At 49.2% G+C, this 16,497-nt stretch overlaps 1 protein-coding gene across 5 annotated transcripts in view; it reads right to left on the reverse strand.

The window, feature by feature from the left end:
- Positions 1–2,395: 2,395 nt before the first annotated feature.
- The window catches only part of TSHZ3 (teashirt zinc finger homeobox 3), a 69,053-nt gene continuing 54,951 nt past the window's right edge, over positions 2,396–16,497 (reverse strand). For all 5 annotated transcript variants that reach the window (XM_079117100.1, XM_079117102.1, XM_079117101.1 and 2 more), the window contains one exon: positions 2,396–7,449. In XM_079117100.1, the coding sequence (XP_078973226.1) occupies positions 4,238–7,449 (3,212 nt within the window). In that variant the 3' untranslated portion in view covers positions 2,396–4,237. The remainder of the gene's footprint in view (positions 7,450–16,497) is intronic.

Here is a 16,497-nt window from a genome sequence, read left to right on the forward strand (position 1 = left end):
GGGCAGCCTCCCAGGATACACCACCTCCTTCTGAGCACAGGGCACCCTGAACAGAAGACAGAAGTGCTGTTTGGCCTGGTTCTCTCTCTCTCTCTCTCTCTCTCTCTCTCTCTCTCTCTATATATATATATATATATATATATATATATGTATATATTTTTCCTTTTGCAGAATGAAAATAGAACAAAGGTACCGGGAGATTGGGTCCTCATAACCAACCCTAAGTTACACGTAAGATTTTGGTTAATTATAGAATTCTTGCTGCCTAAAACTTAAAGATACATCCCTGATATTTTTGCTAAATGTTGACTGCAGCGAATAGCTAAGATGTGGCATATTGATTTCTTGTTGTGAAGTGAGCTGTTCAAGCTCCATTTAAGATTTTCATCTTGCATGTAGCCCTGAGCACATCATAGCACCATAAATTAGTTAAATTGCACATTTATCACAAATGTTATTTTAAGATACTGCGTAAATGTGATGGCTGGAAGATATACAGTAGGGCTGCAACAAGACTGGGCTTGGGCGGGGTGAGGTCAGGGTCACCTACACACCTGTGATTAAACCCGCCTCCCCTGGCAACATCCCCCTCCTCCCTGGACCCCTTGAAGACTGGACTCGGACAACCAAGTGCTTCCTCCACTCACCTGCTCTTTAAACACCAGTCACAGAAGATGAATCCAATGACAACAGACTTGGAATTTGACTTTAGATTCTTCTCTTTGATCTCAGGGAAATCAGGGCCATGCTGGGCTGCAAGTCAAAGTCCCTCCCTGAGAGTGGCCCACTCTTTAGCCAGGTAAGGGTTTGGTGCCTTTGAGAGAAAATAGCCCAGCTTTTCCAAGTGGGGTGAGACCCCCTCAATCCAGCCCCACCCCCAGGCTGCATGCTAAAGAGACTGTCCTTATTCCAAGGGGATCTTCATTCAAGCCTGGCACCCTCAACTGCCCAGTTACTATGTCTTCTTGGAAATAAAATCAATTCCTGGTCCCCATTAATATGAGCAGTCCTTTCCTGGCTATGAGCCCAAGATGCCAAAGGAGCAGCAGAACAGGGCTAACCTACCTTGGTTGTCAATCCTCACTTCTCTCCCTAAATTGAAAAGTCCTGAAGATAATCCTGCGAGTAGGGTGAGGAGGACATGGGCAGTGTTGGGTCCTTCTCCCAAACTATAAAAAGGGGGGTCCGCCATCACTCGTACAAATCCCATCTCCCTTCAAGCCACATGGGCCCTGGTAGTGATGGAAGTGTTGTCAGTTTAATCTGTTAGATGCAGGACTTTGGATTCTAATAAACCGATGCTATATTTAACCTGTGAAAAATTCAAGAGTGGAAATCTGGGCTCCAGGATGTGAAGATGGGGAAGGCACAGGAGGGAGGGTGTCTCTGTCCCCTGAGCCAGGTTCTGGGGGGAAACCGATCCCCCAACTCCTCCAAGGAAATGCATGTGTCACTCAGCTCCTCCCAGGTAAAGGCTGGCAGGGCAAAGAACTGCTTGGGGGCAGGGGTAGTCTATGTTGAAGTTGGGGAATGGGGCAGGCCCTGGACCCAAGGGAACAGCTCTTTCCACCCACCTTCCAGCAGAGCCCATGTGTGTGCGGAGCATCACAGGTGAGAGCAGAGCTGGTATGGCGCTATTTGCCAAAAGCTCATTTTAAACTCCAGTGAGGTTCTCTCTAAAAACCAGAAGAGAGATGGATTGCAGAGAGAAAGCAGAGTAGACAGAACATTTGGACCCATCTTGACAAGGAGGGGTGGGGACCAGCCGAAAAGCCCTGGGCGTGTTGCCGAACATCTTTGAAAGGGCTTAATTTAAATTTTTAATAAAAGGGTACGTTTTTCTTAAAGTTGAGGTGTTTTATGTATTACATGGATGTAACACATCTCTCATTTGTATAATTCTAGGTTAGGAGCTACGATGCTGCGTAACTGCAGGAGTAGTTTGAATATAGTAATAAAGGTATTTTACAATTTTACATGATGTTCCCAGCGTTTTGTTGGCATGATTTGCCGGGGCCAATAAAAGCTTGTGATTATCATATAAATGCTTCCCCCCCCTCCTCCCTTAGATGGGTTCAGTCTCCTCCCGTGCCCTTCCCCCGCCTTGTTATCTCTGCTTGCTTTAGCACAGGAGAGCGAGACAGGGACGGACCCCGAAGTCCCACTGCCCAGTTCTGCTCTGCTTTTTGCTCTTTGAAAATCCTAAATCAACACGAAGTAACCACCCCGCAGAGAATCTTCCAAGGATCCTTCTCCTTCAGCTTCCTGCACAGCTCAGGGTCCCGACTGCTCTGCATGTACAAGGGAGACAGACCACGAGGGTTGGTCTGGAGTGACTGGAAGCTCTGACACTCAGTGCTGTCTACCATGGCTTTCCCACAGGGACTCTGACCTCACCTGCATGTCCCCCTTCCTTTCAAATTTTTGTTCTTGGGGAAAAATTCTATCCAAGCGGCCACTGAGTGCTCGCTGCTCTGCAAACACCAAAGTTCACTAAAACTCCCTTGATTTACGTGCAGCCTCCTACTGCCAGCACCTGGCAGACACAGCAACCAACTCAGTCATAAACAGATCGCATACAATTTAATTTTAATGTGCTCGTTAGTCGTAGCACATTTCAGACATAATTGTGAACGCAACACAAAATTATAGCAAAAAGACAATTTTAATGCTGCCGTAGAAAAAAGGGTTATATGAAGAGTCACATAATGGTGTTTCATTGTCAACAACAAAACAGGGCACAGAGTGTGTTCCGGTGTCTGTGCTGTTTACATGCCAATATTTTATACATAGGTTCTCATATGGTGTCAGCTGTCAGTTACTTCTGCAAATTAACTGCCAAAAATGGAGAAGAACAGAATCACTCGGAGAGCCGGTAACCACGGGTTACCTTTCATAAGCCTAAAGATAAAGCTGCAGTGTGGGATCTTGGGAGAATAATTAGGAAGAACAAAACAGAAAGTTACCAATTGAAATAAAAAGGTATCCTACAATATGAAATAGCAACCAAGAGGGCTTATAAATAAGTGAAAGAGGTTGTATCACAGAATGCCTCATGACTTAAGCAAAGTATTACAGTACAAACATTTTAAAGGCTTTATCAATGTTTAGGAAATACAGTACAAGTTTTTTTTTTTTTTGTTCTTTTTTTTCCTTTTCAAATAGACTTAACCCTTTGAGCACTGAGTTTATTTTGAGCGTTCTTTGCTTTCTAATAAATACCTTTAAAAATCATGTGCAAAATAGTATGATGCCTGCCAGGGATGGATTTCCTGGCCTCGTTTATTCAGACTGCTCAAAACAAATGATAATATGATGCTAATAAATATGTATAATTTAAACATGAACCTCTATCAATATAGATGTACTGGGTAGCAAAACAAACAATCATACTTTGCTTTCAGATAATGTTTCTGTATATTTTATAAATGCTATCTGTGGTATCTTCTGTATAATTTACAATGTTTGCATGTAAAAAACAAAACCCATAGACCTTAAAAAAGAAAAAGAAAAAGAAATATACACTATACATAGGCACGGCTTATGCCCAGAGCATAGCAGGTACATAAAACACTGTTGCTATAAATGCAAGAAAAAAGGTCATTTACCCACAATCACATTTTTTTCATAAGAGTCTGAAATCTATACAATATATACATCTATGTTTCAATGTGAAAATAATATTCTTTTAAATTTCAAGGCGTGTTATACCCCTGCAGACCTGCATAAATGGAGGTTCATATTATTAATTATAACTAAGCTGGTAAGGAGTTTAAAAAACAGAGCTTCATACATTATTATTATTTTATTTTATTTTTTAATCAAATTAATGCAAAAGTGCTTCAAAGTACTCAGAGGGCTAAAGATGAAAGGGTGAGAAATACCAGCACACTCGAGTCTCACGGAAAAAGTGTGCCTGATTTCGTTATAAATGCTTAATTAAACTGTCTGTTAATGCATGCAGCTTGAAGCATCGGGGGGATGCTCACAACTAAATCCCATTTACACAAAGTTCCAAACACTTACCACTGCATTTTAACCTTCATATTTTACCAGTAACAACAGCTGATTATGCACCTCTATTAAACACTGTACAGTTATACAAAACAGTCCAGCCCAGAGTGATCCTCTGCGGTTAACATAAGAACATGTGCCAAGAACAAGACAGAGGGGCCTTAAGGTGCCTTCAACAGTTTCCCTCAAAGCAAACTGCAGTCCTTTCCATCAGAAGCAAACGCTACTGCTTCTCCAACTCAGAGACATACAGAAGATGGTCTTCGGGCGATTTCCCATGTGTTTTGCTAAGGTGAAGCTTAACGGCATGCTTGCTCGCAAAGGTCCTATTGCAAAGTTTGCACTGATAGGAGGTCCCCAGGTCCTCCTCCGGGGAGGACGTCACCAATTTTTCTGATGGTGACTTGGTTTGTGCTATTTGATTGTTAATCTGTTCGGTGGACAGTTTGGATAAGTCCCGTAGCCGGAAGCCCAGATGTGACTCTAGGTGGCTGATGTATGTGGAAGGAGTCCTGATTTGTGACGCACAGTCATTACAAAAGAACACGGGGTGGCCAGTGTCCAAGTTTTTGAGGAACTTTGTTCCACCTGTCCTCCGAAGCTGGTATTTCACATTGGCCAGCCAGTGGCTGATGGTGGTCATGGACAGCCCCGTGAATCTTGAGATGTGCATGCGCTCCTGGGGGCTCAGGTCTGACATGATGTACTTCCCTTCGGAGGTCTGCCGGAGGCTGGCGGCAAACTGGGCCTGGAGGATTAGCAGGTGCTGGGGGTTCCAGTTTGACTGGCGGCCCTTCCTCTTCTGCGCAGGCGTCGACTCCTCGGCCTCCTCCAGAGTGGCCCCGTCAATGTCAGACTTCTCAGAGATGCTGGAAGGAGTGGAGGATTTTGACGTGTGGCTCTCTGTCAAGTTCTTCAGCATATCGGATATATCTGACAAGGCATTCTCGCGTAGCGGCGAGTTTGACATGAATGATACGACGGCAGATGTCTTTGCCGTTGTCACCGTGGATGAGGAGGTTGCCGGGGATGTGGACGTGGGGGACAAAAGCACTGAACCCAAAGAGCAGCCTTTGTCACTCTTCCCTTTTGTCAAGTCTATGGGCTGGTCGTTGTTGACGTGGTAGAAATAGCGGTCGAGGTGGTCTGCCTTCTTGGCCTGTAGGGGTGGTGGGGTGGCCACGGCCGCCTTCTCAGCCAGGCTATTGCTCATCTTGAAAAGCATGCTCATGGGGTCCAGCGCTGGCAGAGAGGGCTTGGCAGCCTTGCCCAGGTGGATGTTCATGACCGACTGCAAGGCGCTCAGAGGGTTGACAAAGGGTTGTTCGGGTGGGTGGTCAGTGATGATGGCCGTGCTGCCACTCAGGCCGCTGCTCAGGGGCTTCACCAGCTCCTTGCCGTTCTCCACCGGCTCTGCCGCGGGGCTCCCCTCCTTGCACCCGTCCCGCGGGGGACTGGGGCTGTTCTCCTGGCTTTTGAAGCCCCCGTCGCTGGAAGCCTCCATCTTGATGGGCTCGCTGAGTTCACTGCTGCATGGGGAGGGGGTGGCCCGCTTGGGCGGAGAGAGCTTGCCCTCGGGTTCCTTCATTTTCTCCTCGACTTTGGCAACTTTCTCAGTGACTTTCTTCACCAGCTCCTCCATGGCATGGAAGTTTGTCTTGGGCATCGGGGAAGTCTGGCTGCAGGGCGGAGAGACCAGGGTCTGGGTTTTGGTGGGAGACACCATCTCACTGTTGCCGAACATGGGTTTCAGGGGTGTGCTTTTCCCCGATGAGCCCAGAGACAACTTCATCATGTTGGGGAGCTGGTAGGCGGCGTGGATGCTGGGATAGCCGCCCCAGCTGGGAGTGCCATTCTGGGCCTTGTTGATCGCAGATGTCACCGTGTTTTCTAGGGACTTGAGGATATCTAAACCCCCTTTGGGACTCTCTTCTAAGTCATTTTCAGTCAGATAATGGTACTTGGAGGAGATGTCGTACTTTTCTTCTTCCTCGCCAGGCTTTTCCTTTTCCTTGGGTTTCTCGTCAGGGACTGTCTTCTCCTTGTCCATTTCCTTCTTGACCTCCACATTCAATTTCGGGGAGACACTAGCAGGAGTATTGGAGGGGGACGTGAAAGTGGTGGCCGCCAGGGGCACAGACTGTACCTTCTCATCCAGCAGGGTCGTGATGGTGGGCGTGACGGGCGTCTCCATGATGGGCTTCCCCTTCTTCATGGCCGAGTTAGTGACCTTGATGAAGTGGCCGGTAACCATCATGTGAGCCGTGAGCTCCTGCAGCGTGTCATGGGAGCTGCCGCACTCCATGCACTTCAGGATCTGGGACTTGCGGGCCTCAAAGTGCCAAGCGTAGCTGGCCCCGTTCTGGTGGCCGTACCGGTTATTTGGCGTGATGTAGGGGTTGGAGTTCTTCTGAAGCGCATCATTGGTGTCCGACATGGTAGCTTTGGGGGTTCCACCTGTGGAATCCGGGGAGCTGGGCAGCTCCAGCTCCAGCGAAGCTTTCTTCCGAGCAGCGGGAATGATTTTGGCTGCGACAGGAGTGACGGGTTCCTTCAGAGGCACTTTTTGGTAGTGTTTTGTTTTGATCATGTGGACGCTCAAGTCCTGGAGGGACTCAAAGGAGTGGCCACAGTACATGCACTTCAACACCTTCTGGGCGTCTTCCTTCCCTTCCATCTCCAGCAAGGAGCGTTTGCGAGGCTTAGACCAGCGCTTCGGGTTGTTGTTGTCAGTCTCGTGGTTGTCGTCGCGGTAGTGCCCCGTCTCGTTCATGTGCACCGTCAGCTCCACCAGGGTGTCGTAGGCGGCGCTGCAATCTTTGCAGCGGAACTTGCTGGCCCCGGTGAAGATGGAGCCATAGAGCTTGCTGCTCTGCCGGTACAGCTGCACCGTGCTGAAGAGGCTGGGCTCCGGCAGCATGCGGCTCTGGGACACCTGCTGCAGGGTCTTGGCCATGGCGCTCTGGTGCCAGTCAAAGCTCCCGCTGCCGCAGCTGCTGCTGCTACTGCTGCTGCTGCTGCTGCTGCCGCTGCCGTTGTTCTTCTCCGAGGAGGGCTGGTGCAGGTTGAGGTTGAGGTTGGACCAGTAGGAGTTGGAGAGGAAGTTGTTATACACGGCCTTCATCTGCTCCAGGCTATCCGACACGGTCGTGTCCTCCAGAGGCACCGTGACTTCCTTGGTCTCCTCTTCATTCTTGATGGAGCCACTTTCAAAGTCAGCCATGCGGTCACTGGTCTCACTGATGTGCGACTCGCTGTCCATCTCGTGACTGGAAAACTCAGCCGCCGGGGAGTTCTGGTAGCTGGGGCAGGTCTTGGTGAGCTCCTTCTCGGGGCACATGTACTTGGCCGAGGGTTCTCCATCTGCCGGGTGCTCTTCTGGGTCTATATCTTCGTCTACCAGGGCAGCTGCCTTTAACTCATCGGAAACATAGGCTGCCAGGATAACAGGTGTGAGCGAAGGACAGGCAGGATGGAGAGAAGAGGGGGAAGGAGAAGGAGAGAAAGGGAAAAACACATTAGTAAGTGTTGCTCATACCTAGATTATGTTCTTGGTTCTCAGGAGAAAGCAGCAAACTAGATGGGCACCATTATTTGCAAAACTCAATAGTTAAAATGTGGTGTTTCTTTGGAGCAAAAAAAAAAAAATCTGCTCTTCAAACATAATTTGCCACCTTATTCTTCTCAAGGGGCAACAGCTTGAAATTAAAACTAAATTTGAAATTAATGAAGCACATTCTGGAGGTGGCATTCATTTCTAAAGTAATAAATTACTTGTATCAACCTCAGAGACAGCAGTTCCTGTCTGTCAATTAATATGTCTTATGCTTCTCCTACCCCTAATGCATTTCTTAACAGACAGATTCACAATTTAAATTAAGCAACCATTTTTTACTCATTACATTTTTGAGGCTCAATCTTTAATAAATATAAAGTACAAAAACATCAATAAAATTTTTACGAAGTAAAAAGAAAGTACATCAATTGCAATAAATTAAAAACAAGGTTTTATGGCTTCTTTTTTTTTCCTTCCTGCTGGAAAAGCAGGTCTCCTAAAAGCTCAGGGTGAGTTGCCTCTCAGGGATGGGTGCTGGTTTGCTGCGGTTGGGAGGGAAGATGAGGATCTCCTACCACCCAGCCCTGGCCCTGCTTCCCACGTGGATATTCAGCCCTTCTCAGCCACCTGGACACACACACTATCCATGCAGAATTATGTCAGAACAAGTTCAGGAAAATTGGTATGCGGTGCTCATTCCTGCTGTATAAATATATACAAGACCTTCCAGTGGACCTTACAAATGTCAAAGTGTTTGCTCTTTAGACTACTTTGTCAATATTTACTCAGCATAAGCTTCATGGGCATCCAACAGGGATCCTGTCTTTCTGGAGGCAATGTAACCAGGGACGTAAATCCGGCACGCACTCCCGAGCAGGTGGAGGGCAGGGCCCAGCAGTTGCAGGTTCTAGTAGGGGCACATCCAGAGACATAGGGCCCTGACAACATTTGAGGACAGAGTAGATTTTTACTTTCCCCTTGCATTCAGTGACTCAGGTTTCTCCTGACTGAATCACCTTGTCCTGTGTGCTACACCTGGTGGGCCTACAAACTCTCAGGTGTGGCCAGCCCTGCACAACAATTTCAAGCCAAAGGAAAAAAGGCAGAAAGTGACTTTTTCCTCTCAGTTCCTAAGTACCAGTTTGCCTCAAAATTCCAGAGAGCAAGGGTGCTGGGTGTCTGGAATGCTGTGTTGCTAACTGCAAGGCAGACTAAAAACATAGTAAAAGTTTTTAGAAAAGGAAGGGAAGTTTTGGTTGTAGAATTTGGGAATTTTAAAGATTTGCCCCAGGTGAATTCCACATCAGAAAAAAAAAAATAAGTAAAACAAAAACCAAAAGACAGTGAATTGATTCCCTTGAAGTCAAATAAATATTTTCCCCTGGCCATTCCTTTCTCTTCAGTTGTGATGCTTTTGTCCCTAGGTCCCCTCTTTGGGCACCAAGATTTCTAAGCTGAAACAACAGCAACATCTTAACAATGATGTGATGTGAACTTGGACAGGAATCCCTTCCTAGATGCTCACACCAGCTGTGGGGTGGGGATGCATTTGCTCACATACAATCTCTAAAGCACCAGTCTTGAGCCTGGGCCATGGGATGTCCTTTAGAAATCCCCAGAAGAAAGATCCCTGCTCTGGTCAGCTGAGGTGTGAGATGCTGGGGTGAACCTTAGTCTGGGGCCAAGCACTTAGAGATGACAACTTAAAGCAGCTAAAGCTCTTCTCCTAGGGCCAGAGCCAAAATGCATAGGGAAACACAGCACAGGCCAAGGCAGGCTCATCTGCTGGCCACAAGGAAGAATATGAATATGTGTGCTGAAAACAGAACAGGAAAAGGAAAATAAAAGAAGACATCTCAATCTTCCCTGCAGCCTTCCTCAACTTGCAGCACCTTCTAGAAATCTGGACTCACAAACTCCAACAGATGGCAGGCCTGGAGGGAGGGCAGCCAGGGTAAAGTGTCCCAACTGGCTTGGACCTGTCCTGGCTTTAGCACTGAAAGTCCTGCATCCTGGGAATTCACTCAGTCCTGGGCAAATAGTCACCCTAGCTGAGGGACACACAGCATGACCCAGGTCAGGGCATCTAGACAGGTCTGGAACCTCTTAGAATCCTCGCTGAGGACAGCTTATAACAGGGTAGACTGGAGGTAGCCCCCAATCTGCAGAAGAGCACCAGTTGGGCTCACACATGGTGCTTCTATTGAGGAAGGGGCTCTGTAGTGAATGCCCAGCTTGGGAGAGAAAGAGGAAACCACATAGCCTGTGTCCTTGCCACTGAGACCCAGGGAAACCCAGCCCTGTGCAGACAGGAATAGATACCAAAGCCCTTCTGTCCTGGACACATTCCCAGTCACGGTATAAAGCTCCAGTCCCACAACTTGGGCATTTGGCTCCCATTTTTTACCTTCCATAGAATTAAATCTAGGAGAGCAACAGCCCCAGTAGCCTCTCCAGGAGGACACCAGGTAAGGACAAGTCAATAGTGGACACCAAAGAGCCCACCACGGCAAGAAGGCTACCAGCTGAGAGGCAAAAACTAGTAGTTTTGCTGTCCATCTCCCACTCAGGGGCAGCGTGGCTCCCCAGAGCCTCCCGGCTGACCCCTCCCCTGCTGTGAAGCATCAACACCGCTCTGGGTGACCAGCAGGCTGTCTGTGCACCCCTCTGTATGCACCACCATTGATGTGACCAGCTCCTGCCCCAGGCTGGCCCCCAACATCCTCCAGTAAGCTTTGGAAACTGCACAGCAGTATCAGAATGTCATCAGTCTGATGGCTGAGGAGGAAATTAATATTGAAAGGAAAGTAAGGCCAACCTCCCTGGTGGGAATAAAATCCAACTGAGTGAAATTAAAAGGCTCCAGTGCCAAGAAGGTCTGGATCCTGGGGAGACCTGGCCTCAACCTGCACCCCAGCATGGCCCTGTTGTGGTTTCTGAGGTTCCTACCAAGTGCACTGGCACGCTGCCACGGTGGGAGCCTCACTTCCTGTTCAAAGGCTGTGTTCTTTTCAGACCCAATGGTTAGACAGATCCTACAGGTTCTTCCCTCCACAGGAAAATGGAGGGCAAAGTACCAATCCTTCCACTAGGTCTGCAATAACTGCATTCCTCTGAGAATCTCAGACACGCTAAGTGTAAATGGGCCCAGAAAGACAGCAGAGGGGAAGGGATGGGACATATTCATCTGAACCACAACTACTTCCTGAGTACCACAGGGGCCAGGTAGGTCACCAGCCTCTGAACAAGCCATGGTTTTCTTTCTCTGGGCCTCCGTTTCCCTATCCGCACAACACTGGGCCCTAGAGTAAGGGTCCAGGAGTCCGCCCCCCTCTGCGCTTCCATAACCATATGCCTTTGTGGAGAAAAGGGTGAAGAACCGAAAATAAGCTTGAGCTCTCTGGGTCACTGTCCACAAATACCAGCTCCTCCCAAACACAGCTATCAGGTCATCTACTTAACTTGCAAAGACCCGGACGGACAGAGGGAAGATTTCTGGACTCCGAGACACAGTTAATGCCCTGAATCCGGTGAAGAGGGACAGGAGACTAGGTGTCAGCACCCACTGTCTGTGTGGGCAGTGGAAAGTCAACTAAAGGGGGGGCCTGATGAGAACAGGGCCCCAGCGACCCTGTTCTCTAGGGTCGCTGGGGCCCTAGGGGCAGGCGCCACCTGCACCTCACAAGGACCGTGCACAGCCCTGGGAAGGGCCACTGTCCTCCTGCAGCTCTTTAACTTTCTGTATATTCTTCCTTAAATCCCCTAAGGACAAGGACCTTGCATCCTCACCTTGCACATAGTAGGCAAGCAAGACACTGGCTGTCTCATTTGAAAAGAGGTTAGCTGGAGGTCACTCCAGCAGAGGCGTGTTGTTAACCACCTTCGTAACAGAATCTGCCCCTTCTCTCTGCCCCACTCCGGGTCTGGACCAGCCACCAGCCTTTCTCAAACCCTCCTCAACAAACTCCCTGACTCCGTCTCAGCCTCTTCCATCGAGAGTCCCCAAACAGAAGCCACTGGGATTGTTGTAAAGTAACTGGCTGGTCCTGTCACTCCCTCATGGAACACCCTCAGTGACTTGCCACTGATCTCAGAAGAAAATCCAAATTCCTCAAAGCAGTCCCCAAGTCCTCCACCATTTGGCTCTGCTTCCTCTTCAGCTCCTCTCAGCTTCTAGAATGTGCCAAGACTTCTCGCTCCTTACTTACCATTCTGCCTCCTCTGCTGGAAACCCTGAGGCAGATGCAAAGAAGTGGAGAATGAGGCGCCTGCCCCTCTCCAGGCCACTTCTGGGGAGAGGGCTTCTCTGACTCTAGCTCCTGTGCCATTAGCACCCTTCCTGTTCATATTACTAAGCGTGCCAAATGAGATCACTGGTCTATAGCCAGAGGTTCCAGATGTTCTAACAAACTGTCAGCTCTGTGTGGTCAGATCAGTCCCCTCCAACCCACGCTCCATGCCCCATATATCTGCTACATCTGGCTGGATTAGTCCATTTGCTGTTACTTAGCAAAATACCTGCGAGAGGCCAACTTTATAAAGAAAAGAGGTTTATTTAACTCACAGTTTTGGAAGCTGAAAATCCAAACAGCGTGCCACTGGCTCTGGCAAGGGCCCCATGGCAGATGCCAGAAGTACACGTGGAAGCAAAAGACCACATCTCAGAGCAGGAAACCAGGGAGCAATTCAGTGGTCAGGCTTGCTCTTATAGCAACTCACTCTCCCTAGAACTAACTGAGGGTCCTGCAGGAACTGCCTCAATTCCTTCCAAGGGCAGTGCCCTAAGGACATTAGCCTTACCTTTTAAAGGCTTCAGCCCTTTGCATCTCACATCAAGGATCAAGCTCCAACATAGGAACCCTGGGGGGATACACTCAAACCATTTCCAAACCACAATGACCACTCGACAAAGATCCACAAACTGAAGGAATGAAGGAACATCACAAATGACTTCTTCAAACCTACGCAGTTGCCTAGCATCTCAGATGGACCCAAACTCCAGCACAGAGATGTACTGGAGTGTAATGCAAAGTCCTTCCTGGGTTCTGTTCTCTGAGTGGGACTGGCATTTTCGGAAGTGCTACTTCTTGAGGAAGGGTCTTTGAGATGGACAGGATGCAGAACCCACTGCTGAGGAAGAGGGGAGAAAGCACCCAAGCTGGTGGTCTCCTTGCATCTGGAGTCACTCTGGGCTATGCCCACACCCAAACACCTCATGTTCAAGAATGAAAATGGATAAATGCATACTGTTGTCAGGTATAACTAATTAGAACAAGTCAAAAAAAAATAAAATGTATATATATGTGTATATATACAAAGGATGTATATATATGTTTATATATATATGTATATAAACACACATATATATATGTGTGTGTGTATGTGTATATATATAAAAGATGCACTGTTGCCAGGTGCAGTGGCACTTATCTGTAATCTCAGTGACTCGGGAGGCTGAGGCAGGAGGATTGCAAGTTCAAGGCCAGCCTCAGCAACTCAGTGAGACCCTGTCTCAAAATAAATAATAAAAAGGGCTGGGGATGTGGCTCAGTGGTTAAGTACCTCTGGGTTCAATCACCAGTGCCAAAAATAAATAAAATAAAATAAAAAAGAATGCATACCATGTCGTGCCCCTTTTCTCTTTCACAAATAAGACTGAGAGCTTTGCAGGCAGCTCCAGTGGAGGAGGCAGCTGGACTGGGAGGGGAGGAGGCTCTCATTCAAACCACACAAAAGATGCAAAGAAACAGAGGAGCAGGCAGAGACCTGCAAGCGAGGGGTGAATGGAGAGACTTGTGTCTCAGTTTTCCCAGTCGCCCTGAGGAGACAGTCTCTCCCTGAGATGGAAGCCAAACTGCTGTGCCTGCTTCCCTACGTACATCACCGCATCCCCCACCCTGCCCAGGAGGAGCACGTGCAGGACAGCAGTCCATATGGAGAGGTGAGTGCATGGACAGACTACTGGATCAATTAAAGAACTTGGCTGAGCAGAGTCGAAGGGGACTTGTAGGTAAAGTCATGCTCCTGAGCAATAAAAGCTCCTGAACTTTACAAGAGCTCCTTCCAAAGTTCCCAACACCTTGGGAAGGTCATGTGTTGAGAAAAAACAATGACCTGGCCTAATATGTGCATCTGGGCATGGACATTTTCCACCTGTGTTGTCTCTGACCTTCTGAATGGCCCTGGGGTGGAGAAAATGATCTTGTTTTTACCCCAAGGCCCCGTCCTGGGTCTGAATGTGAGGGGCCCACCAAGCAAGAGCATGGGAGTGGGCACTGCGCTGATGCTGAGCAGGCTGCAGGGGAGAGCCTTCATGGACTCCCCGTGATGGCCAAGTCTGCCCCTCCAGGAGGGCCCTCGGCCCTGCCCACGCTCACCACTATGTGTGCATGATGGACGTATCTAAGGCGCGAAGAACCCACTATGTCAATCAGAAGGTCAGGAGGCAGTAGTTCCCTCGTTAATATTTATTATCATCATTAACTAAATAACCACTAGGTGAAAAAAATTAATATGTTTCATATAAATATAAAAGAGTAAGCTGGGGCTTAATGGAATTAATTTCAGGACAAGTGGGGCTTGCCTTCATCACACTATGACGAACCTCTGCAAAGGTGAAGAGGCCAAGGCTTGGCTCTGTGCTTTCAGGCCATGGGGGCTGCAGGTGGGCAGGTGGGGTGGCAGGGAAGGGGCACTGGGGGTGGGAAGAAAGGAAAAGAAGGTGTGGCTCTGCCCTGCTTCCAGAAGCAACTTCAAAGTGAATTGCCCTGTGGGCATTGACATTTTCTGGGCTAAAATGAAGGCTCTGAAGTTCTAACCCACTCTTTTCAAGTGCTGAGAACTCCCCAGAAGGTGCACCAGCTCCCCACAGATGCACTTTCCCGTCTGCTTAGGAAAGATGGCTCGGGAGAGTGCGCTCCTAGGAAGGTGTGACCATGCTCCCTGCCACAAGGGGGCCCTAGCTGCAGTGGAGGGAGAGGCAGGGGCTAGAGGGAGGGAAGGAGGAAAACCAGGAATCAAAAGTGGGGCTGGAGGTGGTGAGGTGTCCTGCACTTGTCCAGCAGATTGACAAGGACGAGGAGGGGCAGAGGGACTGCAGCAGAGAGGATGAAGAGAAAACGAAAGACCAGAAAGAATCCTTTAGGAATGGTGGGGTGGGAGGTGGGAGAGAGAAAAAGGAGACAAGAATGAAAGAGACTGTATAAGAGGAAAGGACTGTAAAAGGAGAGGGCCTGGAGAGGCGGACTTGGAGAGGCAGCCATGAGGGCAACACCAAAAGTGGCCAGGGAAGAGGTCTCAGGAGAGCTGCTATGGGTCACTTCTAGGACTGGAGACTCCAGGCCTTTTCTCTACCTCCCTTGTACCCAGATTGTCAAATGACACCGTGATTTTTTTTTTTTCTTTTTAAAAAATGATTTAATCAGCTGAGGGGATGGTCAAGGGGGAAGTTACCACTCAGCCAGCGCAGGTGGACACGGTGAGCAGGAAGCAGTTTGGAGACAATCCTGCTTCTGCCTCAGAGATGATCTGAGCCAAGAGGACGTTCTGGGATGTAGTATGGCCAGGGGAGCCCACCCTGGCCTCAGCAAACCTCCAGGAGCTCCTGTCAAGCCCTCAAACATGCTTGATCACACTGGGGAAATGGAACTGTCCAGAAGATGCCAGGGACAGGCCACAAATTGGACAGACTGGGAAGAAATCTATGGGGTCTGTGATTAGGATTCCCTGACCTGGCCCTCCAGGGATCACGCACAGCAATCTCTGCAAACCATTATCCTGATATGCCCTCCTGGCCGGATCTATTCCTCCTGTATCATCAATCAGATTCAAACCCAAGGCCTAAGGTCCCACTGAGGGCCCGAGTCCTCTGCATTGTTGTAGAATGTGTCTGAACAAGGACAAATGTCAAGATCCTCAGGTGGGTCTTGGCCACTTCTGATGCCACTGCCTGCACCCCTAGCACCTGGGCCCACAACGAAGCAGACTCCCAAGAAATCAGTGCAAGAGCAGAGGGGAAGCCACAGTGGCCTGCTGCCAGGGACAGCCATCCAAGAGAGCAGCAGCCTGGACCCTGCAGAGGACCTGCCACTGCTGCTGGCATTTCTGCACTGCATTGTCTTCTGTGAAACTGTGCAGGGTCATGAACAGCAAGCCCTGGCTCATAGTTTCTGCTGTGCCCCCCGCTGGTCACGTGGCTGTGATTCAGGTACCTGAACCTCCATTTCTTCTCCCATGAACTGGAGAGAGGGAGGGTGGCATACTGACCATGCCTACCTCCCAGGTATTCCTGAACTATTTCCACACTGGAGGGACTCTTCAATTAGAGGTGCACCAACAGCACAGGGGCCCAGCCACCATCCAGCTCCCAGGAGGCAGAGTCCAGTGGCTGCCCCTGGCCCCCTGAAAGGCCTCTGCTGGGCATCTCCCAGATGCTCCACGCTGATCTCACTGCCTCACGGGGAAGGCCCTGCGGGGGTGAAGCCTGTGCTCCCTCCTATTGCAGCCTTAAGATGAGGCCTGTGGAAAAGGAAGAAAGCCTGACAGGAAGGGAAAGAAGGGAGGAAATCAAAGGGTACTGAAAGGCAGCAGCAGAGGAGGGAAGAGCAATGTGAGATGAACACATACAGAACTGTATTCCTGACCCTGCACACCTGCTGCTCCGCCGGCCCCAGCCCTGTCCTCAGGACTTCTAGGAAGGAAGCAGGCAAGGACTGGGAACAAACTTGGCTCCATCCACTGTTCCACTGCTTAGACCTGACCCAAGAGTTTCCGCAGGTCTGGGGTCAGAGCCAGGTGTCTGCTGGAGAGGCCAACTCAGACACCCAGACCCAGTGGCTGCCTGTGTCCCTACAACCCCAGCCTCCAGCCAGGTTAGCTTGTGCCCTGATCACCTTCTTCCGTGTGGGGAAAAAAAGAGTCAAAGATCC

This window comes from Sciurus vulgaris, assembly GCF_902686455.1.
Source record: "Sciurus vulgaris genome assembly, chromosome: 17".
Lineage (NCBI taxonomy): Eukaryota > Metazoa > Chordata > Mammalia > Rodentia > Sciuridae > Sciurus > Sciurus vulgaris.